General features: G+C 45.1%; 1 protein-coding gene across 18 annotated transcripts in view; it reads right to left on the bottom strand.

Moving 5' to 3' along the window:
* Positions 1-25274, bottom strand: part of scrib (scribble) — a 67702-nt gene that overhangs the window by 12539 nt on the left and 29889 nt on the right. For 7 of the 18 annotated variants that reach the window (NM_001260392.1, NM_001170276.3, NM_001260389.1 and 4 more), the window contains 17 exons: positions 24938-25152; positions 24287-24589; positions 24146-24225; positions 23768-24036; positions 17052-17659; positions 16733-16933; positions 16476-16662; positions 16065-16348; positions 12682-12792; positions 12232-12411; positions 11711-11869; positions 11411-11624; positions 11247-11335; positions 10887-11180; positions 10491-10817; positions 1455-1605; positions 796-1072 (listed from right to left, as the gene is read on the bottom strand). In NM_001260392.1, the coding sequence (NP_001247321.1) occupies positions 796-1072; positions 1455-1605; positions 10491-10817; positions 10887-11180; positions 11247-11335; positions 11411-11624; positions 11711-11869; positions 12232-12411; positions 12682-12792; positions 16065-16348; positions 16476-16662; positions 16733-16933; positions 17052-17659; positions 23768-24036; positions 24146-24225; positions 24287-24589; positions 24938-25152 (3949 nt within the window). Of the gene's footprint in view, positions 1-795; positions 1073-1454; positions 1606-3326; positions 7214-8114; positions 8849-9995; positions 10818-10886; positions 11181-11246; positions 11336-11410; positions 11625-11710; positions 11870-12044; positions 12075-12231; positions 12412-12681; positions 12793-14337; positions 15157-16064; positions 16349-16475; positions 16663-16732; positions 16934-17051; positions 17660-17742; positions 18090-22842; positions 22901-23767; positions 24037-24145; positions 24226-24286; positions 24590-24937; positions 25153-25274 lie in introns of those variants that run through there. The other 11 variants (NM_001170275.2, NM_001170274.2, NM_080015.4 and 8 more) reach the window with 9 other exon arrangements.

The following is a 25274-nucleotide window of genomic DNA, read 5'->3' as shown; positions in this document are numbered from 1 at the left end:
AAAAGATTTCAACGCCAGAACCATAACATGTTTTTCCGGCATTTACACTCCACCTCCTTCTCAAGTTCCTCACTGTTTTTTTTTTCCTTACATTTTAAGTAGACTAAGGGCTGGGAGTCTGGCTGCGATTTACGAGTCCATACAACGCTTAAGTGCTACATAAAACTTAAACTGCTTAGGGCTTAGACGCTTATAATCGTATGCAAGTGTGTGTGAGTGCGTATGTGGAGATATTGTGTGGTGAGAAGTGTACTTACTATTAAAGAACACTCAGCCATAGACCGCTATCCTTATTTAATAACACACTAAGTCTCAATGATGATTAGCAGCTCCGTCAGTTGACTGCATGGATAGTAAACAAAGTGGTGGTGTTTTGTGGGGTGTTTTTTTTTTTTTTTTTTTTTTTTGCAATGTGAACGATTGAGGGCATCTAAACTTAAGAGCAGAGCAACCCATATTTAAAAGCAGCTGTAAGAGAACCGGCACCAGAACCAAACCAAAAGGCAGCGGAAAAACTTCACCAATAAAACTAAAAAATTTAACTTTGCATAAGAGATTATACTAAGCAAATGCACAAACACCGTGAAAGTTGTGTGAGTTTCGTGTGTGTGTGTGTGGGTGAGTGGGTGTATGGTTATCATAATATCGCATGGGGTGAAGGGTGATTGATTGATTGATTGGGTGGATTGGTGTGAAGTGTGTGTATAGTGTGTCTGTGCATTCAGATGTAACATAAAAAGCGCATAATGCAAGCACCAATAATCCGAAATGAGAGCTTGGCACATCCGCACTCACCTCATGTCCTCCGCATCATCGAAATGCCCCAGAGCGGCGTTGTCAACGGAATCCCCGCGAGCGATGCCCTCCTCTTGGTCGCTGTCGTCATTATCGTCGCCGCTGCTGCTGTTGCTGTTGCTCTTGGTCCGCTGCTGTGCGGCATCCTTGTCAATGTTGTCGTTGGCGGCATCCAGTAATCTGGAATTCTTATCACGGCGCAATGTTGCAATTTTTCTCTCCTCCTCCTGTCGCAGCTTTTCCACTTCATCCTTTGACAGGAATGAGAAAACTTTGTCTGCAAGCAAAAAAGAGAGTGCATAAAATCAGTGTAAGCTAAGGACATCGTCCCGCTATTAAGTTGGGAAATTAAATAAATAGCGATCCGATGCAGCTTAGCCATTTAGCTGCCTAAGTGGATTCCACCACTACAGCTCTAGACTTTGTCATGCAAATGGCGCAGGCAACCGCGCTTTCCTCCACCCTTTTCTAATTACGCCAGCCGAGAAGCGAAAGGTGACGACCACCGTTGTGGTGGCTTGGCAACCGCAGATAAGTGGTTTGATTGACAACTTGGGCCAAGAAGCGAGATTTAAGTGGCAGGACCACCAGCTTGGGCAAACTGCACAGCGACATCATTGAGCCACTCATTCAACTTTTCGCACTAACCATTGACTCACCTGTCTTTTGTGTGGGCTTGTGTTGATCCTCCATGGCTGACTCAAAGAAGCGTTTTTTATCGGAAACCGATTTAGGCACTTTAGTCGGAGTGGGTTTGGCTCTAACCTCTTCCTGCTGCTCCTCTGCTCCATCCCTGCTGGCAGGTGTTGACTGCAAAATGGCAAAACGTTTTTGTTAGCAACTCAACGCACACACACAAAAAAAAAAGATATCTCAAGGATTTATTTAACGACGAAAATAATCAATAAACAGATAAAGCTGAAACGCTGGCAGCACTCAGCCATATTTTCAATTAAATGACTGGGAAAAACTGCAATTTTCAAAGCGAGCGCTGAAAAATCCGAAATGGCCATAAAGAAAATTGATGGCACTACACAAGTTTATTAAAAAGTCAGGCAGGCAGGCGGCAGTCCGACAGTCTTCTGTCTGTTTGTCCAGAACTGGTTACGCCCAGAAAGGGCGTTAGCAGGATCAGCCATAGGCTGGCTCAATCATAAAGTGACCAAGCCGACATTTTTGGGTCTGTGCTGCTATGTCCTGCACTCGGGACATATAATTTACGGTAGGGTGTGGGTTTGAGTTTGGGCTGCGATTTGAGTTCGGATTGAACTGGAGAGGAGGGCGCAAATTACAGCTGCGTGGGTTAGAACGGAACGAACCAAACCGGAGCTGGCCATTTATCACCCAAAGTCGTGTGTACTGTCGGTTTTATGCTTTCATGCAATTCCTCGTGCTGGGCAACATGAGACACAGTGGCCAGATAAAGCCAACCCGGGCTGGATAGTTAGTGCCTGCAGAGCAACGATGACTGCGACTACGACGACAAAGTCATTAAATGGCAGCAGTAGGGTGGGAAAGGACAGCGGGCAGAAGGAGGAAGACCCAGACGAAACAAAGGCAAACAGGGCAAAGGCCAGCGTTAAACTGCACAAATTGCAACCTTATACCAGACTAGTGGGGTTCGACCCTCCATCCAGGAGCAGTAAGAAGCAACCAGACCATCAGACCACACCAGTCCAAGAGCTCATAAATAAACCAAGCCGTAGAACCAAGGGCGATGGCGATGGCGTGGAAGAGTGGAGGGCAGGACAAGTGCATGGGGAAAAAGTGAAAGCAGCAGGAGTGCCAGCTTAACTGAGCTGTATTTTTAGAAGAGAAATTAATTTCGTATCGGATTTTTCGATTTTCAATTAAAGTCAATGCGAAGAGCCAACAACATGGAGGAGTAGGGCAGCTATGGAGCTGGTTTATCAGCATCAGTCTCCAGTGTTGGAGGAGCTGCTTTTTGCCCTGCTCAGCAGTCCAGCTAATAGGAATTTATTGAGCCATGAAAGTGTTGAGAATGTGTGTGTGTGTGTGTATGTGTGTGGTAACCGATCCCAGAGATGTCCCATTGTGTATAAGTGTGTGAGAGCCAAAATGGCCAGCGCATTAAAAGCCAATAAGCCATTGAATTATTCAGACCATGCGAGCAGTGAAAGATAAGGCGTTGATAAGGGGTAACCAACTCTTTTTTATCGCTAAGCAATTACGAGTGCTTTGCGATAAGATTGCAACAAAGAGAACCCAGCCGAGGTATGGAACATTAAAAAGGGGCAACCAGTCAACAGCAAAATCAGTGCAGGGCCAGGTGCGAAAGCGGCAGGTCGCCAGGCAGTCAGTGCCTGCCTCTTGACCAATTGGGGTCACGACGCAATTAGATACAAATGCTAAGTGAGTCAAGGTCACTGGCCGCCACACCACTTGGGTACTGGGTTATCGCTCCCATTTAAACAATCGTTTTTCGAGTACTAAAAACCTTGTTTACACAATACATGGCCAGGGGGACAAGACAAAATGAAAAGAGCCCACGAAACGCAAATAAGAATAATACGCAATGTTTATTTGCCTTAAGGTATGCAATTAAAAATGTTCAGCTTGCTTCTTTGTCTTGATAAAATAAATTAGCATTAAAATCAACTTAGCAACGCTAGGGCGAAATTAACTTTATAAATTGTAAAATTGTGTTTTCTGTCTGTTTTTCTGTTACTTCGTTTTATACTCAGGTATTTCTCTTCGTTATACTACATATTTATTCGTTGGTTTTTCTTCGTATTTTCGTTTTTCGTATTTTGTTTTCCCAAAACAAAAGGCAATAATAAAAATGGGCAGCGGCGGCATCAGCAGTAGCAAAAATTAATGGCCCGGTGGGCGTGGTAACTGCAGGTGGGCGACCATAAGCAGCCAACTGTTTCAATCAACGTCAAATTAAACTTGTCCCGAGACTCGGGAGGAGTTGCCAGGTGAGCGGGTGACAGCACGAGCACGAGCAGGAGGACGAGGTGGCGCCCATTAAACTTCAACCGCTTGCTGCTCAATTTCAACTGCAATTTTGTGGCAAAGTAGGTAGTACACGCTCGATGGGGGTCGAGGGCGTCTCGAAAGTCAACAGAAAGTTGCATCTAATTAGCAGGAAAGGTGTGCCACCCAATCTGCCTGCATGCCTGCCTGCCTGCAAGTTCAGCGGGTTCGGAGCTCAGACACTACCCACAAATCAATCAATTTAAATGGCGAGCGAGTGGAATGAAAATATTGAAAATTGCAGTCGATGCCAGAAACAAAGAGAGCAAGAAAAATGCAAGGGGCTGGGCTGGGCAATTTAATTGATGGCAAAAAGGTGTTAGAATTTAATTAAAATGTATGAGCAGAGACGTGGACGAAAAGAGAGAACGAGGTGGTGGTGGTGGCAACGGGAAAAGTGGAAAGGTCCTGCGGTCAGCTCACGAGCAATTAAATGCATCGCCATTGTTAAAAGCCACCGATGGCAATTGGTTGCATGACGGTCTACCCAAGGTGGATCGATTTTTGAAGAGGAATAAATCTAAAATCGCATTTGGCGGTCGGATATTCCTCGACATTTCTAAGCTCTTCACTTAAATGGCGAATAAATTTTTGTCGCTTTAAAAACCATTTTAGTTTTAAAACCTTGAGTTCGCTGACCAATAAAGCTCTTGGATTTTATATTGAGTTATTGCTAAAGTAGTTTTGCAATTCGTATTTATTGTTATGGGTATTTCTTGACACTATTTTTATGTTATTGGTGAACTCACTTAAGAAGATTTTGTACTGAAATATTTGTAGCGGAATGGGCTGTTATTTTTTTTTTTTTTACAATTTTCAATGCCTTTTAAAAAGAGTTTGAGTTAGTAGTATTAACTGGATAATGTTTCTTTGGAAATACTTTAGATTTATTCATAGATTTCATTCCGACCCTAAACTACACTGTTGTCTCCTTGCCAGTGGGCGTCGTTGGCGTTCGAGGTAGGTTGGGCTGTTGCCACGCCCCATCCAGCTGCGGCTGGGATTGGGAGCGCAACTTGAAACTGGCCATGCCCCTCAGGCCATGAGGCTTTTGGGCCACTGGCGGCGGAGCGGGGGCGGTACGCAACTTGGTGGGCTTTAAAGGTCGCTTGGGAGGCAGAGGAGGAGGGGTGGGCGACTTGGAGGCGCGACAGGATACCGAAGTGTCACTACTTCGACGCGAATCAAAGAAGGAGGTGTTGCTGTAGATGGCCTCCTCCTCGATAGTGGAGTATATCTCCTCGGCCGTCTCGTAGTAACTGGAGGGTACACTACCTTCTCCCAATGACGAATTTTTGGTCATAAGAAGAGAAGAGCTGGAGGAGCCGATTGAAAAGGAACTGGTGCTGTGGGCCAGCGAGGAATTCGAGACGCCAACGCGAGCAGTGGTCATATTTTGGTAATTGCTATTCGCATCGGGACTGACAACTATTTCCGAGAAGGTCGGGAACTTCATGGCGGCATACGAGGGCGTGGGTGAGGTCACGGTAACGGGCGGAGGAGGTGGTGGTCCCCGCCGGGGCTTGGCACTCGATTCACTCACCGTTTGCAGGTAGAGCATTGCTGGCGAGGATTTGTTGGCCACCTGGTCGCCGGGCAGGAGTACCAGGTTAAAAAGGGCCTGTTTAGGGTCTTGGGACGAAGTGGGGGAAACGGTCTTAAGGGTGAGCGTGTTGGGCTGCTGCGGTTGCGGCAGACTGGCATACTGCACGGGCAGTATCTGGGCCGTGGGAAAGATCTGGGTGGGCGACCCGGCGACCAGCAGCTGTTGTTGCGGCGAATCCATCAAGCGGTTAGTGGCGCCACCAGCAGAAGCAGCATTGGAAGAACAAGATGGAGACGTGGATGCGTTAGCGGTTAGTGGTGGCGCAAACTGCGGAAACTGCGGCGGCTCATGCAAATGACGTGTATGTTGGTGTTGGGCAGGCGGTGTGGGCGGTGGTGGCAATGGCAGGCTGTCAATGTCGGTGTCGAAACTATCTAGAAAGGGATTCGTTACCGAATATCCGCCGCCGACAATGGGTACAGGTGGAGCGGGTTCATAGGGGGCCCTCAACTGATTCCTCAGCTCGTTCTCACGCAGCAAATACTCGCGGTGCTCCTGCGGCGAGACCAGAATATTGTCCGGTGAGTTCTCGTGCACGAATTCGTGGGGCCGAAGCTGCGAGGGCGTCGGCGGCAGTGCCTCCATGTAGATGGACTCCTCCGCCTCTCGCAAAGTTGGCGTGCTTGGCAACTTCGGCAGGGTGGCGAAATTCACTGGCGGCGGTGGTGGTGATTCCCTCGGCCGACTCGGTTTCGTCTTGGATGACACCCTGACGGGAACTTTGGCCTCCACGGGATGGATCGTATTCGTGCTGGCATCGTGCTCGAATACAGTAAAATCACCTTGTCCCACATCGCTGGCCTGGAATGTTTCCAGTGCTACATTTCGCACCAGGTTCGCCTTCTTTAATTGCGGCTTTGGAGCGGTGGGTGGAGGTATCTTTGGCCGCGTGCCGGTAAGGTTCTCCGTCGACTTGGAGATCACTGTGCTGGGGGTACTGCGACCGCTGGATAGTGACTGGGATTGCTCCAGCAGATCCTCACTGGATCTCGAAGAACCAAAAAAGAATTGCTCGCGGGTGGAGCGCGGCGACCGAGGCGATTTGCTGACCTCCTTTGCAATCCGCGTGTATTCATCATCCTCGGAAGTGGGATGACGGAAAGGATTTTCCCGGTCCAGTTCGCCGGGTCGATCCGGAGAAGTGGCCCGTGAGACGCGCTGAAGTTGCGGCGATTCCACATCACGGATGCGTGCCACTGCTGGCACAATGGGTTCCGATTTTTCCAGCGTGGCGCACGGGCTGGTGGCCCGCAAGATGCCTTTGCGCGGCAGACGATTACGACCAGATCCTCGAGTATCGTGCTCTGAATCGTAGGCCCTAGTATAACCATCTGGAGTGCGGGAGCGGGATCGCTCGTAGTCCGACCTGGATCGCTCGTCTCCACTTAGATCGAAGCTTACAGACTTGCGATGACCACCGTATTCAGGCGTACTGCGTCCCGATCGCGATGGTTTGTACGGCCGGCAGTCGCTTTCCGAGTCGCTTGTATATCGACCACGCCGACGGTCGAAGGTATCGGAATCAGTGTCTGCATAGGAAGGTGGTGACTGCACTTCCAAGGGCGGAGAGCTCTCCGTGTCCTCCTCTTCTTCCTCCTCTTGGATAGCGTCAATGTCGTCCAGCCGCTGGGAACCTGCGTCATCATCATCCTCATCGTCCTCATCATCTATGATGTATACGGGCTCCGCCTTCTTGGGCTTCGCCTGGGTGGCTTTGCCAGAAGTTCGATTTTCCTCCTGCGACTCCAGCATCTGCTGGTAGGAGTAACGTGCTCCGGGTGCCAGGCGATCTGGAGTCTGGGTGCCTCGTTGCTATTAGAGTTTGAATTGTTGGTGGATTGCTCATTTAGTTCGGTATAGATTGGTTTTAGTTTGGGTTTTGGTTTGGTATTTTTCGAGTGCAACGTCATCGCACACAAGCTTGAAACACAAATTGCAGTGTGCAACGTTAATGGTGAGTGGGTGAAATGCTGGTGAAGTATTCTCGGTAAAAAAAAGTGGGGATGAATGCGGGTGCGCTTTATTTAGTTGGTGATGCTTTGGTACGAACGACACACACAAAAGTTGTACTATTCTGTTTGGTTTTGTTTTTGGTGCTCCTTGGAAACCTCCGTCCATTAGCCAATTACCAGTGATTTTCTGCTTGATGATGAGGTGAGTGACTGCGACTGCGACTGGGACTCTTCTGGCCAATTTGCTGGGTGATGATTTTGGGTTGATGAACTCGGCACACGATGACGATAGCGAACAGCAGCGATACGAAAATACAGAGAGATAGCAGATACGGAGACAAAGACGATTCACATGGCAAAAGGAAAATAACGAAATCAAACGAAAACTTTCCCGAATTAAACTTTTTGGCCGAAAACTAAGGAAGTTCCGAGAATCCAATCTTTGGTCTTCCCAAAAACCAAAATGCAATTAAAAGTTTGACCCATTTTTTGAGGTTTTTATACGACAAATACATTAAGATTTATTGACATCAAAAATTCACACTTTAAATTCCATTTAGCTTGCTTTTAATTTAACTATCATTAGGTAACAACGAAAGTGAAAAACTCAAACCTAACCATTTGCATTAAGGTATTCAATCAATATACGGTGTGAATTCGGTTTTAACTATGTGGTAACAGTTTAGTAGATACTGTAACAAAATATCCCTAGTATAGGTATAGCTTGGCTCTTTCAAAAGGTTATAACAAGATGCCCCTTTGTCATCGGCTTTAGTTTTTGTCGGAAAGATTCTATTCTTCTCTTGAGTATTATTCAGTTGCATAATTGGACCTTTTGTGTGTGCTTGCCACACGTTGTTACACATTTAGTAATATATAGTGTGGGTGTCTTCTGCGTGTTATGTAGTAAACAGTTTTCGTTTCACATAGTATAAACATCGAAAGACTATATGTATAAGTGAAATACTTTATATGCCGCAAAATGGCGACAACATTAGAGCATTCCGCGTTGATAAATACATTTACACATTTTCGGTACTGAGTTCCTTTCATCTCAACAATTGTCTGGGATGTGTGGAGTTTGGAGTGTAAATTTGTTGCTGTTCGTGTTGATAAGGACACACTTTTTAACAATCGAATGGGAGGTGGAGACAGAGTCCTAGTGAGAAGACATTGAAACCATTTGCTGAGTTGAAAGCGTCCGGATTTTGATTGAATTTCGAGTGGGGGATTACGGGACGAAAGCGCAATAAGTAGTAACTCTTGGCCCTTTGAACACGCTTCCTCAAATCCTAGTTTTTTTTTTTTTTTTTTATTTTGTATATATTGCAACTCCATCGGTACAAATACAATAGTAGAGCCTGCACACCCAAGCTGTTGCCTCCTGTCCTTTTATTTTGGCTGCTATCATTTATATTCTGTCAGTTTAAACTAAATATTCAGTCTTATGGTGATAAACATCCGCTTGTTAAGCAATGCGCTGCTCAGCAGTAAGCTGCAATGATATCGATGGCGGGCGGAAAACAACAGAAAACCAACGGAACAGATTGCAAAATGTTTGAAAGAAACAATAACAAATGTTATAAATAAAACAAAAACAAAAAGAATAAAAAAATCAACAATTTGTTGAAAAGCGCGCACATTATTGCAAGAATTCAGAAGAATGAAAGAAGAACAAGGACGAGAAGAAGATAAGAGAGACGTTTTAATGGAAATTTTCTTTCTGCAGTTTTTGAATTATTTACATTTACATTTATTATACGTGCCATCTATATAGTAAGTATATGTTTGTATATATACATATATATATGTAATGTGTGCCCGATTTCTTTCCCTTTTTGTTATATCGTTTGTTCCCTACTGCTTTCAATGCAAATTCAAATGGGGCATGCTTTAAAGCCAACAACAAAAAGAACCACATCAACGTTAACAATAATAACAATGCCGCCTACGCAGTGGGGGCAAAGGTACCAACGAACGGTAACAGTAAAGACGCAAACTGAAATGAATATAATATGAAAGTAGCATAAATAACAACAACAACAGCAAGAGCAACGCGAACAATAACCACAACAACAACAACGAAACTCAACAAGAACAATGATCAGAGTGGGCCAGACCAAGAAAGGCGTTCTCAGAAAGCCAGCAGCAACAGCAGCCAATATGCTAATAAATAATAAATTGTCTGCTGCCATATCAATAAATGTGGGGCCATCTACTCCACTCCTCTGCCAAAGGAGCAAAGGAGCAGCTCAGAGGAGCTGAGAGCAGCTAAGCGCAAGCCCGACACGCATGCAGAACAAATACATAACTCATACGCCCCCTGGTACAATCGGCCCACATAGATAGGCTATGATTTTTTATTCATTTTTAATTCAAATGCAACTGAACAAAAAAATCGCCTTAAAGCAGCAACAAAAGTACGTAAAACACGAAATGGATGTGAATAACGTTGCCGCTAGTGTTTACATGAGAGAATGAAAGTGCTTTCGAACGAGTGGATGCAATGATTATTTTGTTTTAGTTACAGTCAGTAGGTTTAATGGTCTGATGCTATCATGCTGGTACCTGTGAATTCAGTTGAAAATATATAGCTATGATTCCCATTCTATTTGGTGTTTTTTTTTTTTTCTTTTTTTGTTCTTCCCTTTTTTTCAACTGGCATCACATGCCAAATTTATCACAACAACTGTTTTGTGACCTTTGTGGTTTGTGAATATGGATGGTAGTAGTATGGTGTTTTTGGTTTATCATCTTATTTCTTTGTATACATTTTAAAATTTTTGACACACACACGCACGCACTCCAAGCACAGGACACGAAATGTCAGTGACAGGACAAAGGCATTAGTGAAGTTACACAAACACATAACAAGCGAAATACGAAACAAAAATCAAGTTAAGAGATTGGTCGGGTTTAGAGTCGAGTTTTCTGTTGGGGTGGCGACTGTCGGTTCGTGTTAGCTGTTACATGGGTGTATCTGTATTTGGATCTGGATCTGGGTACCCAAACTCGCACACAGACAGGTATTTTACACAAACGAATGGTACACGCACAAATATTGAAAGACGTACACACACACACAGATATTAAAGCCAAGACAAGAGACGTGCATCCACGGTCAGGTGGGTACATACCTGTAGTTGCGACTCCTCCTCTTCATCCTTCTCCGTGGAGGTCGTTTGCGTCTGTGTCTGCACGGCCACGGCAGGAAGAACTGGCGCTGAGCCGGGCGTGGATGCAGGAACAGCTGGAGAAGGAGCACCAGCCGAGTTCGCTGACTCTGCTCCAGCGATGGAAAGAGGCGCCGCCGGCGTTGTGGGGGTGGTTGGGTTCGTGTCGAGCGTATGCTTCGATATGACAACCGTCGTCGTCTTCTGTATCTTATCCTGCTCGTGGTGTTCCGATGGCGACTTTGGTGGCACGGTGGTGAAGGCATCAGCCGCGCGTACGATTTCCAGCACCTAATTTGCAAACGAAACAACGAGGAATAAGTTTTCACCGAATGTCCCAAGGCCAGTCCAGTCACTTACCTTCTCCTGGGTACTCTTCTCCTGACCCAAAGGCGCCAGCTGCGTCTGCTGTTGTTGTTGATGGGCCTGCTGTTCTGCGTGAATGAGCGCCACGGTCTGGGTTGCTGGCGTGTCCGGTGCTGTTAAATCAGCAGATGCTACTGCCGCGGCTGTGGGTAAGGGAGTTATATTGGAGGTGGCAGCAGGTGGTGTGGGCGACGAGGCGCCATGCACCATGGCAGCAGCAGCTGCCAGGACAGATGGGCCAGTTGGCTGTTGTGCATCTGGCTTCTGCGAGGCAAAGACATCGAAGTCCTATTGGGAAAGGGGGAAGTAGCTATTAATGTCATGCCCAAGTCGCTCCTTAACTTTTGTACGCACCTGTCGCAGACGCTCATCCTCTTCGTGGTCCAAGCTGGATACACTCTGACTCTGGCTCAGTTCCGAGCCCGTTTCCGATGCACGCGAGCCTGGTCAAGCAAGGGAACAGGGGAAAAGTAATTTAAGAGGGATTCAACTGGGTCGATAAGCTCAAGATTACGTACCTTGGCGACTGCCACCGCTGCAGGATGCAGACGAGTTGAAGCCAGTGCTCATGCCGCCGGCCTGGCCAATGGAATGAATTAAATTGGACTTGTCGTAGCCTTTGCAGACGACCAATTGAATCTCGTTCCCAGCGTTGCGCAGCACATTGACCGCATCCTGGTGCGAGGCGCCCAGCAGCGAGTGTCCATTAACCTCGAGCAGACGCATGCCCACCTGAAGCAAAAGTTTCAATTGAGCTTTTCCCCAGACAACAAAAGGTGGGCGAGCCGTAATCGCCCAAGACAGGAGCAGTACGTTACCTTAAGCCTTCCGTCCCGTCTGGCCGCACCGACCGAGTTAATTTTGGACACGAAGACGCCTTCGTCGGAGGGATCGGCGGGATTACCACGCTGGCCATTCAAGCCGCCCTTGATGTGCATGCCCAAACGTTCGCCCTCCGCCTTGCTGAGTAGCACTTCCTGCGATTTACAATTAACAATTAGGAAAGAATGGAAATGAGCATGGACACGGCTTAAACGCTGACAAATAACAATCGGGACTCTCTTCAGGTCTAAACAAAGCAAACAAAAAGTTAAGGAAAAGGCATTTGACTAATTGCAAATATTTCCCCACTGAAAGCCAAGAGGAGCTTACCTCTGTTTTTACATAAACTACTTCTATGCTCTGTGCGTATTGAATTTGTTTGTGAGCAGTGGCAGAGTATACAAAAATTGATTATAGAGGAGGAGTAAGAAGTAGATCCGAAGCGTATATACATATTTACAGTACAAAAGCAGTCTAAGATGGGCTAATAAGGACTTTGCCAGTCCACAAAACTTACCTGAAATCCTGGCGGCAATGGGTCGTGTTGAATGGTCAGCTTAATTTCATCACCTGGCTTCAACAGCTCCAGAACCGCATCCTGATGTGTGGCCTTGGAAACATCCGCCTCGTTGACTTTCAATATGCGATCGCCCATGCGCAGCTTGCCGCACTTGGAGGCAATCCCGCCGGGCACAATCTGACGGATTTAAGGAGGAGAAACCCCAGGGGTAATTGTTATACTCATAAATGGCCAAAAGACTTGAAACTTTCGAGCAGGCAGCTGGCTTAGTTGGCTGCTTATAATAAAGCCATCCTACGAGCCACTGGATTCTGAACAATTGTTCTGCAGCAGCAGCTCATTTGCATTCGCAAGTTGCGGCCACTCGAGTGTTTTAATTCGAAAACTTTTTTGCCAGCTGCTGCTGCAGGTAATTGTTAGTTAGTTAATCTATCCGTCTGTACTTACGTGCGATATGAATATGCCAGGCTCTCGAGTGCCGAAGGGCACACAGGAATGATCCGTGCCGCCGATGATGCTGAATCCCAGGGAGCCCTGGTTCTTGGGCAGCACAACCTCCTACAGGACAGATAATGGGAAATCGTGTTAGCACATCACAAAATTAACACAGATCGATGGTCCTAACGCTAAGAATCCTACTGAGTCTGCCGTGTATTGGGTGAGTCCATGGATGAAGGGTGCTCATGTGCTGGCGTTCAATGGTGGTGCAAAATTGTTGGTGATATTTATATTAAGGTGTACATACAAATTAAGGGGGTTTCCCTTGGTGAGACACAAAAACCAAGACAAGCCAAGCCAAACACCAAAAAAACAAAGTCATGCACTTAAGTCGAAGCATTCATTAAACATGAAAACCGAGTACCAAGAGTGATTCACATTCAATAAATAATGAATACGTTTTGTGCTGTTCTTATGAATAACTTAATTTTAGATTAAACAACATGCAAAAAGAGTGGGTGAAACCACGCCCACTTTATGCTGAATTTTCCTGGCTCACGCATTTTCACACAGATTTAAACAAAGCTTTTGCGGCTCCTGTGGTTGAGGTGAGCATCGTTTAGCTCAAGTCCTGGCATATTGCAACATCAAAGCATAATATTTCTGTTTTATATTCATTGCCGGGAAACTCGGAACTATCTCCTGAGAGCTGACATCCACAAAGGCTCATTCGTGTCAAAATGCCAAATAAACACATGTACTCGGCTAACTGCTACTAACTCTTTCCAATTACCTCGAAGAAATTGAATTCTTTCGAGTTCGAAGCCAACGGATATCTCGCTCCAAAGCAGAATGCAAACGCAGAAGGGGAAAGTAAATTAAAAACAATTAAATGTTTTATTTATCAGTGCCCCGGAGACAGACACACGGATGAAGATTGCGAAGGCAAACAGAAATATTTAAAGTTTACTTATGGCCACACTCTGCTACACACGAAATAAACGCTGTTGGGAACTCTTGTGAGTCATTTAAAGTTTCTAAATCTTTTTTCGGCATGTGCTCACTTTATTATTATTTATTTAAGGATATAGTGTGCATGTAGCATAGTTTGCCGGTTTAGTTATTTATGCTGCAAGTGGCAAGTGACAAAGCTTGCCACATGCACAGAGTCTCTGGGATTTCTTGCTGGGATTTGCATCACGTCGGCAATGACACTCGAGTGGCTCTACGAAAAGTGAGTGAGTAAACCATTCTGTCGTTCAAAACGAAAGCGCTTTGCCGCTCACTTCAATAGATTCGGTTACTTCCAAAGGACACTAAATATTCAAGTGTTGGCCAAGGCTATCAAAAATTGTACCAGCCCAAAATAAAAAAAAAAAAAAAACATTTCAAAACCCCTCGAAAGCATTAAGGCTAATACCCACTTAAATGGATATTTTTTGTTGGTTTCAAGTTATTTGCAAAACAAACATAAGCCAGGATTTTTGTGGAACAGTTGGAAAATTATATTTATCCAGTGTTAGTAGAGGGAAAGTTAACTTAGTACAGAAACGAGTGGCATGCCAAAGTTCTTCCACATTTAATTGAATTAAATTTGAATTGATTAATCGCTTAATAGTAGTTTCCAGCTCCGTGCCATAACCAACTTAATCCAATTCCATCTCAACTGCTACTCAATTAGTCGGAGCAATCACAACTCTTGTAAATGTGCATGTTTTGCATAATGCTTGGCATGAAACATAGATGAACTCAGCGTCTCAAACGGGGCGGGCCTCTGACCAATAGTTAAATCAAATCGTTTGCAAAACGCACATATATTTATTTAGCAAATTCAAATTAAAGATGGGAAGCGCAGCCAATAGGTCAAAGTTTGCCAATTGTAGGGACTATAAATCATAAATTAATTTAGAATTAAATTAAATCAATTTTGGTGTGTGTTGTTGTGCATCATGTACGGGTGGATTGTGCGTGTTTATGTGCGGTAACGAGAAAAGCTCGAATTCCGTGCCTGGATACACTATATAGATTTTTTTTTTTTTTTGTTTTTTACATATTTTCAGGTCATCTGAGCTACAGGATAATGTGTGCCCGTGTCCGGATAACTTTGCTTGTGACTTTTACACAACGATTCATTAACTCTTGGACTCTGGGCAGCGACTGTACGCGCTTCTAGTGTATGCGGGATGTGGAGATAGTCACCTCACTGATAAGCGGCTCCGCCAACTGATTGTCGGTGATGCGCGTCATCACCGTCTCCGTGAACGTGGACTTGGTGATCGTCTCGGTGACGCGGCCAAGTTCGGTAGGTGCCGCCGGGAACATGGGCAGATCCGGCTGAGGCTTATTCACATTCACCGTGACGGCACTCACGCCCACCTCGTTGGGCCGGGCCACATGCACCTGATGCTGACTGCCGCCGCTGAGGAAGTGTGCCGGGATCATCGCCTGAAAATCATCGCTGGTCAGCGGTCGCAACGAGGAGGGCTGCTCACGGTCGTGGTTGGGTATGTACGTTGGTTGTTACGTGGTTTTTGGATTTAGCAAAGTATTCGGAAATATCGGTTTTAAGCAAGTTTTTTGGTTTTTGGAGGGGGTGGTGGTTGATCAGAGAAAAAGAAACAAAAATATGTTGGTTTTTGTAAATTTTGGTTTCACTTTTGATGATGGGCTATGAAGCCATCGTTAGATCTAGAACTAAGCTAACGTGCCTAACTATGAATCATTAATCATTAATTTAGATACAATTCCGCAAACGCCTCCTAGCATTTTGACTCTTTTTCTCGATTGGTGCTTAAAAGCTGGGACATAAATCGGTGCAGACTTAGCGTCTAATCGGTCGATAATTATATATAATTCGACTATGTATGCAAAATGAGCATATAGCATATATTGGGAGGACAGACAAGGCGCACAGGGCACATGCAAAACAAACACAAACAATTTCGTTATATATACGAGTAGATGAGCAAATATATAGATCTAGCAGCTAGGGTTATGAGTAATTGATATTCTGGCGGAGAAATGGATTAGCACATATTAGGTATCTTATGACTATTTAGTGTGTTCATGTTTAAGTTTTGAATTTTGGTTTTTGGACGCCAAATATCAACAACAATTTGCTTGGACGACTTGCGCTGCAGTTTTTTGTTAAAATAACATTAAAGTTTTAGCTACTTACCTTTTAGGCTGATTAGAAATATATGTAAGATACTGCAGCGCAAGCATATACATTTTGGTTTTATCTTAATCCTACCGACTGATCATGATTGTAGAAAACAAAAAAGTTAAGGTAACGAGCTTATGGGCAACATTAAAATGACGTGCAACTGGCTAAACAGGAAACTAGACTATAGTCTACACAGCTACTAAAGTTAGTTATCCAACTTCCTTACCTGTGCCTCGCCAGAATCCCCACTGGTGGTGGAACCCGCCCCAATGTCTCCATCTCCCATTGGAACAGAGTTGGTACGACGGGGAGCGGGCACCGGTTGACCCGTGGAACTGTCTATCGTGGCAGCAGCAGCAGTGGCAAATCCATTGGTTTTGCTGCTGGGCAGAGTGTTATTATTGTTGCTAATACTAGCTGGCACAGTGGGCTTCGGTGTGGGCGTGGTCGTAGCCAGGGTGTTGTACTTGTACGGCTGCTCAACTTCCACCACCGATCGACTGAAATTAGCTGTTGGAAATGGAGGTGAGAAAACCATTGGTTATTTAAAACGCATGAGGAATAGAAGTACATGAAATCCAATGTTAAGTATTTTCGAGCAATAGGTTGCTGATGTTCAAATCTATTGAGTACCCACCTGGTCGGTTGGCCAAATATCCAGAGGGGCTCAAAGAGTTGAGCACTGCCGGACTTCGCGGACTCGTCGGTGGTTCCAGTGGACCTCTGTACTCGCGCTGCAACACCAAACGCACAAATCGCTGCGGTTCAGTCAAACAGGCGACGGCTGCGTCATGATGGGCTTCAGTCATATCGTTGCCGTTAATCTGTACAGGGAAATGCCATTAGCCTGGGTCAGAGATTGATACGTCCGGCTCTGGAACGCCTCCCACTCACCGCCATCACCCGGTCGCCCACCATAATTTTCCCATCGCGGTACGCTAGTCCGCCCTCCGTGATGCGGGATATGAAAATGCCATCGCAGTCGTCCTTGAACGGCGGCGACCCCTTTCCGCCCGCAATGCTGAAGCCCAGTCCTTGGCCAATCTGATCGCGGATGAGCGTTGTGTGCAGCTGGATGTAGCTCAGTGGCGCCTCCTAGAATGACCGCACATCGAAAACCAGAAATCAATCACAAATAGTAAACGAGAGTAAAGGGAAACAAGTGAAATGTCAGGGATGTGGATTTGGTAAGGGGTTTTCATGGATTACACACCCTGCCATTCAGTAGCAATCCATTGGGCGCAGCAGACACAGCAGGCTGCACCGTTTGTGCGGCAGTGGGTGTGGCAAACACGTTGCCCGAATAGCTATGCGTTGGGGCCACCTGCTGAATGGGCTGCTGTTGCTGTTGCTGTAGATGCTGCTGTTGGGGCACAATTTCAATGGGTGCCGGGATGTAACGCTCGTGGCTAATGGATGCAGCTGGAGGGGCATCCGCCACCAGTGGTCGCGTCTCGACCGAGATTTGGGACACACTACCATCCTCGCTAAACACGGGGTGGCCAATCAGGCGAGTCACCTCACGCTGTACCACCAAAACAAGTACGGCACCGCAGGCTTTTAACACCTGCACCGCCTGGTAGTGATCCGCATCCACGACAACAATGCCGTTGACTTTGATAACTTTGTCGCCCACTTTAAGACCAGCCAGATCAGCGGGTCCCGCCTCGGTGACCCTTGATATGAAGATGCCATCATCGTCACCCTTAAAGGGTGTTGAGCCCTTGCCACCGGCAATACTCAGACCCAATCCGGCTGCAGTGCGCTCGATGTGGATTTCGTACTGCTCCAAACGCAGCTCCGTAACGCCATCCAAGTTGTCTGGAAGAATGAAAAATATTTGCTTAATATCAGAGTTTTTTGTGGATATATATTTTAATATTTCTAAATCCCCGGATTTTTACCATAATGCTGCCTCTGCCTTTCGTAATCCCGATCAATCGGATCATAGCTGGTCACAATCCGTACTCTTTTGCCCTTTCGCTGCAGTGATCCACTGGGACTCCGATTGGAGGAGGCCAGTGAGCTGCGCAGGCTGCTCATCGCCGGACTATTTCGACCACTTCCAGCTCCGGAGTAGCTAAAGTTGCCGTTGCTGCGCTGGCCATTTCGGGGCAGGGTGTTGTTGCCCTCTTTGACTTTGATTTTGACATTGAACATGGCTTGATTTGCTTTTTATCTGAGTGCACTTTTTAATATAAGCAGCTGCCAGGCATCTTGTCCAGACACCGTGTGTATGTTGTGAGGCAACCTATTTTTTATTTGACTGCACTTTTTAATATGCGAAGCTAACTTTTAACGCTGCCGACGAGCTAAAGGAGCGCAATCGATCTGTGTCTGCCAGAGGAATAGATAAAAGCACGGACTGGTGGCTAAGTGGGTAAACCATATGCATCCATTCAAGTGCATTGGAACGGAAAACCCCATCAATGCGATAGAGCATCAGTGAGATTACACATTTATTGCGATGATTTAATCAAATTTGAAACACCTCCCACGAAACAAATAAATAAAAGGATTCGTGTTTAGCATAAATTTTGCCATGATGACATTTAAATTGAACGACCAAAAGTTGGCCAACAGCGTCTGTTACTTGGTCATAAACAGCAGTCAATGAACCGCTTCCCCTCACTAGAATCAGGCGTTAAAGCAACGACCTTGAATGAAACCCCTCAAGTCCCCCAGCTGAGAATACGACTTTGTATAATTATTAAATAAATAAACAGACAGTCTGCCAAGAAAACTCTCAGACGTCCCTCAGGTCGAAAAAAAAGAGGCTGGGAATCAGGTGGTGTAAGAAAGATGAGTACCAGTAACTTTTCCCTTCTCAGAAGTACATTTATTGCTTTCATTTTCGCTATTGCTGATTTGCACTCAATAAATCCGTCGGCACTTTGGCCAACAAAATCATTTTCTTTTCCCCATCTCCACATCCAGCGACTGTCAAGGATTCGCCAGGATGGCGGGACGGAGAAAACAGGGAGTCGGCTCTTGAGACAATTTCACTCTGTAATTGTATGCGAGTTTTCATGTTAATCAATGCATAAATGAAAAGACAGGGGCACTCAGCTTGAGCCTCACCTCCATCGACTCCTGTCTGCCTGTCAAGTCAACATTAATATTGCCGGATTTAAGTCTACTACACCTACAAACCAACATTGCCATTCACTCAATGTACCATTATTGAATTTGGTAAGTTGAGTGGGGTATTCAGAAAATTTGAATTTCTTTGCTTACAGACCCAAATTTGTTTGTGCTCCATAATTCAACAATTTCCATGGGGTAGAAGCTTAAGCGAAGGTGTTGTGGCAGCAAAATATGCTGTTTAAATGTTTTAAATGCCAACAACTCATCTCCTTCATTCTCAATTTGACTCTCTGAATTGCCGGACAAATGCGTAAGCGAAAGATATTTTTATGGATATATATACATATGTATATTTCGGCCCCACATGCATACGTTCGAAATAAAGCCATCTTTTCATGCTTTCCACCCAGATGAGTGGGAGAAAAACGGTCCGAGACAACAATAACCAGAGAAAAAAGCCATAAAACAAAATAAGATTTTTTCCCGGGGAGGAGAGCAAATGACACGTGCTGTGTGTGATTTCATTCCGGTTCCTGAGGACGCCGGAATGTAGGCAATCTGTCTGGGGGGCAAGGCAAGGAAAGTGAAGTTTTAATACACGAACTGAAACAGGAACTGCACAAGAAGGATCGCATAAGACCATTTGTTTTCCTCATATTTCTTATCAGACTTATTTTACTGATTGCCAGAGTGCCTGCGAACTTTTTGCGGCACCCACTTAAGCGGGCATTTAAGCATTTTACGATGACATCACGCGTGCAGCTCAATGAGGTGAGCCCCGAACGAAGTAACGCCATCGTTTTTGTCCTTCGTCACCCGTAAAATAAATAACATAAACATAAACATATAAAAATTTAAAAACACCAAAAGACGAAACGAGAGCAGCTCGTAAAATGAGAAAGTGGCAATAAGAAATGATGATTCCCCGAATGCATTAGCATTTGCACGCTGGTTATGAATCGCAATGGCAATCGCAAATCGGAATCTGCTGCCAGCTGACAAATGCCAAAGTCCAAATCAATGGCACGGGTCGGGAATCCTGCAGCTTCTCCAATTCGCTGCTCTCTTTTTGTTTTGTCATTTATATGTAAATGACCATGTGGCAGAAGTCGTCGTGTCTGTCTCTGGGAAATTAGCCCACAACATGGACACATGCCAAAAGGCAGAAATCATATTTCACTCGACTATTTCTTTCTCACGGCATTCTGTGGCCAAGATGTGGACGGCACTCTCCAGGAGCTTCAACTTGTCACATTTGTTATGACAAGGGGAAACAAAAAAAGAACAACTTGGGCCACAACTTTTCCCCGTCCATGCAAATTTCGCTTTCCACTCTGATGGAATTTAAGCCAATGACCGCATCGAATCAATCGATTTTAATTACCCCGACATTATCAATGGCAAGAGATCAATGCTTCGAGTGCGCTTAAAACGACTTAAAGCCCTTTTGGAATCGACGAGATCTGCATTTTTTGTCGTCTTATTTTGTTTTCCGGCGCTTATGGAAAATGCCATAGTTGTGGAGTGCTGGCAGGTTTCATGATTAATTGTCGACCAGGTTAAACGGCGGGTAGCGATGCTGCAGCCTCTGACAAATTGCGAGTGTTAAGCTTTGGAAATCAACAAAAAAGACAGTGCGACGTCCGCTTAAATGTGGCGACAAAAATTAATGAACAAAGTTTTTATGGGAGCATCATAAAATCACCCAGGAATATTCCGACAACAAAGCCACACTAAGCTTCCTCCATCAAAACTGTCTCCTCTTTTTCGATTTTCACTCCAATGAAGCGATGTTTTTTTTTTTTTTTTTTGAAAGGGGTGTGCGTTCAAAACACTGCTATCTAATCAAACTTTGGAATGCCTAAGCCAATGTGATAAAGCAAAACAAGAAGGCCCAAAAAGGGGGGAAAATGTAGTAAAACAAACTGGCGATAAGGCAGCTCTGAATCATTACGAAATTTTTGGACACATACGTAGGAACATTACAAAAGGGGGGACCAACCCAGCCCAGTGTACAGCAAAGTCAAGTGGTAGGTAATGACCTTGGTCCACCTGTCGTATGCGTTATTTCTCGATATCAGTAGGGCAGCAGAGGTTTGCGTACTGATTAATGTGCTTAAAACGAAACGGATGATATCATGGGCGCGAAGAGCGCTTTTGGTAATGAAAACAGCTCGGTGTGTGTTCATTTTGATTGCATTTTGAGGGCAACAATTCAGGTCGTCACATTCCCGCATCCATGTTTGTTGACAAACCAATGTTCGCTTGGTTTGGTTTGGTTCGGCTTGCTGGGACACAGACAGCCACCTCAGTGACAATTACTCGAATTTTCCACATTTCCATGCTATCAACATGGCGGCGAAAATATTGGAAAATACGCAGTGAAATTCTTTGACCCGAACAGGCTCCTCTCTTCTCCGCTGCAGCTGGCGTTTATTGCATTTTTGTTTGTTTTCTAGCGCGAAAATGGGAAGATGGTTTTTTTTTCCTATTTTTTTCCTCTTATTTTAAGGGGAGAGAAAACTGTCACAACTGATGGCAGGGGGTTGGGAAAATTCTACCACTGGGGAGTAGCGGTTTAAACGATAAACTTAGCATGCAACTGTGAAAAACACAAGGCCTGAGAGTTCAGGGCTATGATTGCATTCGCAAAACTTAAACATTCGGCAAGCCAAAATCCAAATCGAAATCGTGTTTGTTTGATGCCCATGATAGAAGGAATGCCAACTGCAAATAGTTTAAATTGCTGTTTGCACAAGAGCTGCAAGAGAACAGCAAATAATAATGCATACTTTGTTACATCAGTGATGAAAAGGGCGCACCGAACAAACAAACCGGAAAACCGACAAAGAATCATATATAAATATATGTACAAGCACATTGACGAACACGCAACATACTGCGGGAAAAATTCAATAAGAATCCCATGCAATCAACGATACAATACATAAATAATGAATGCCATTGCCTTGAGCTTATCAACGGTTTATTTATTGGCCAACATTGGTCGACTCGGACGGTACCACGGCATTCTATTTCGAAAGAGAAGGTAACCGTGCTTTAAGAATCCTGCAGGAAATGTGCAGCAAATGCAGCTCATTGTTTGCCGGAATCCAGCAAAAAATTTATAAAAATAGAGGACATGAGCGTAGAAATGTCAAAGGAATTGTGCAAATGTTGATAGTATTGCCGAAGCGGTTGCAATATCTAGCCAGAAAAATCTGTGCAAAGGCGAAGGAAATTCCGGGAAACCGGATATGCACACAAGCGAACCGAACCGAACCGAACCAAGCACACTTTTCATGTTTGCCATCTGCAAATATCCAACAGAAAACCCAGCAACGCTTGCTATATAAACAAGACTAAATTTACTTTCAAGTAGCTCATTTTCGGGGATATGCACTGCAGCCGATATGCAAATAGGGCCCAAGGGGTTTCCCTTCCTTCCGGTCCGCTTCCCAACCTTGAACACTTGAATCGACGGAGTACTGCAGCTGAAATTCAATTACGGCCTCGGGCCATCATACGCTGCGTATGCGCAACGTGAGAAACTTTCCAGACGAATGAACCGCTGCCTCCTTCTCAACGCCCTCCATAAAGGAATTATGACCGACAGCAGACAAAAATCGATAACAATATTCGCTCGGGACAACAAAACACGTAAGCAAAAAAAAAAAAAGTAAAACCGAAGAAAATACATTTCAAACTCTCCTCCGGAGAAGTATTTAACAATGAAATGTTGTTTTCCTCCGCTTTTATGACTAAGTCAAGGCGTTGATATTTGCGTGAGAAGCTTCTGCTATTGTTATTGGCCAAGATCTCGGTAGTCTTGGCTATAACTCGCTCTCTGTTTTGAATGCCAATTGAGAAGCAAACAAAAATAATAAAAAACCGTATAATAACAAGTGCAAATATACGTTGAGCTGCTGACGAATGTAGCGCGTCTCTCGCGACGTTGACAAAACGCAAGCGTAACTGAAGAATGACTAAAGCAGGCGGCGAGTGGGCCAAACGCCCAGACCCGGTCGCAAAGTCTGGCAATTGCACTCGATGTGGTCTCTAGTCTCTCCGTAGCTGCTCTCTTCTCACTCACAGTTTTCCCAGGTAGCCATACCAATATAGACCTAGCCGCATATGTGTATAATGAGGCAACTCATTTCAGTTTCATTTGCACCACATTTTTTATCGCCATTCGGCGCTCTCTTTGCTTGTTTACCCTCTGTTTTTTGAGTGAGGTTTGCACAGTTTTTCCACCTATCTCTGCTCATTTTTTTTATCAGCTTTTGCAAGCTGATATCGTTACCTGATAAGCAAGCAAACACTACGTGCCTTGCCTATTTATAGGCCATGTTAACGCTCAACTGTTGCGTGTATTTCACAAGCCCAACTCGGTTTCTACACCTGTAGTATTCCGCTGGCATAACGCGCTTTTAATCGACTTGGCTCTCTCTTGCTATTAACCTCTCTTTTTTTTTTTGCTGATATAATTATGTCGGAAGTACTGCCCCATTGATGAGGCCTAGACCCCAAAACAAAAAAAAAAAAAAAGAAAAGAGCGGAGTGTATGAATGTTTGGTTGGCGTGTGGAGAGCTGAAACAATTAAGAGGGGCTATGGGTGGTCCGAGAGGATGCCAATTAAGTTTCCACTTCAGTGTCCTCTCTTACGGGTCACCCAGTTGGCAAATGAGTGAAAATTACCAGTGCCCGCCCACTTTCATATCGATTTCCCATCAATGCCTGGCCATCTCAAGCTGCATCCAAAGCACTTTGGCTGTTTTGGACACAGTTCTCAGAGATAGAGCAATATAAATGTAATTAATTGAAACAATTTCGGTATTTACCTGGGTCGGTGCTAGCCTCTGCTGTTTTGCCAGCCGAAATGGGCGAGAGCGAGGAGTCGAAGGGATGCTGCTGCTGTTGCTGTTGCTGCTCCTGTTCCACCTCCAGCTGCTCCTCCTCCTCAATTGGTGATGTCACTTTGCCGGAAAGCGAGTGCTGCGGTGTGGTATCGTTCCGCTCCTGTGAGGCTAGGGCATTTGCCAAGATTTCACTGGCCTGCTTGTCGGTTAAATGCTGGACACGCTTATTCTTCAGGTGATGCGGAGTATCCCTAAGTAAGAAAGTATATAGTATACAATTAGTATAAAAACCTTTGAATATAGATGAAATAGATCTAACGATCTTCCAATAGCGATTGGTTAAAAACTCTTATTCCTTACCTTCTGTGTAATTTGGGTGGCCTCTTGTAAAAGTCATCATCTTCGCCCTCCACTTGAAAGCCCACGCGGCGATCGGATTCCTGAGATGTAAATTAAAGTGTTTTAGAAGGCCGTGTTATATTTATCCATCTTAAAACTTACAAACTCATCCTCCTGCTCGTCATCATCCTGGACCTCATCACTTCCACCAACAGTGGCTGCTAACTCAGCCACCACAGCTGCTGTTGCTGCCTTTACATTGTTGGCCGTGGAGCTGGCTCCCTCTGAGCCACCCTGTACGCCGGTTGGGGCGACTGTCGTCGTAGTTGGAGTGACTACACCCACAACCACTGGTTGCTTGGAATTTACACCAACGATTGGTTGCTGCACTGGGTGTGGCTGCTGTTGGTGATTGTTTGCAATGGTTCGGGTCTCGGTTGGGGTCTCAGCTAACTTGGTGCCATTCTGGAGAAGAAAAGGGATATTTTTTTTTACTTGACTTTACATGGCACTCTACAGCTCCTCGACCAAAGTGAGTAGAATAAAATTCTCCATAAAGCAAAATGTAAATTGTAATGTAAGTTACAATCTAATCTTAATTGTTTAAAAATGTATAACCCAGTTAATTTTGGTCTATTAATAATCAAGCTACTTAGCCTCTAGTCTTAAGTGTAGGATTAGTATACAGCCAAAAAAGGATGACAACGTATAAAAGCAATCGTATATTTGCGCTAGAAAATGCTTAGAGTTACCCTATCGATGGAAACACAGCAGAAGCTTGGCATTTGAATCGAATCTAGGACCACAACTCACCTCCTCCGGAAGGGTGACCAGATTGGCATGCTCCTCGTTTCGACTGCGCTCCACCTTCAGCTTCTGCGCCTTGGCCTTGAGATCCTTGGGATGCGGCGTGTTCTGGCGCACGAAGGGCGTCTCCTTCTCCTGGGTGGCCTCCTCCGAGAACTTGACCACGGTGCGCGACGGTTCGCGCTCCTCGAACGGCTCAGAATCGGATTCCAGGTCACGGGCTGTTTCAGGGGCAAATCAAACGAATTCCATTAGCATATAAATCAACAGTGCAACGAGGTGTTTTGTGGGGTTCAAAATGGCTTTGGATTAGTGAACTGCATGCCCATGCACACACTTTTAA

This window comes from Drosophila melanogaster, chromosome 3R (genome assembly GCF_000001215.4).
Source record: "Drosophila melanogaster chromosome 3R".
NCBI classification, from domain to species: Eukaryota; Metazoa; Arthropoda; class Insecta; order Diptera; family Drosophilidae; genus Drosophila; species Drosophila melanogaster.
Note: the sequence above shows the minus strand (reverse complement) of the source record. Positions and strands in the feature narration are given on the sequence as shown.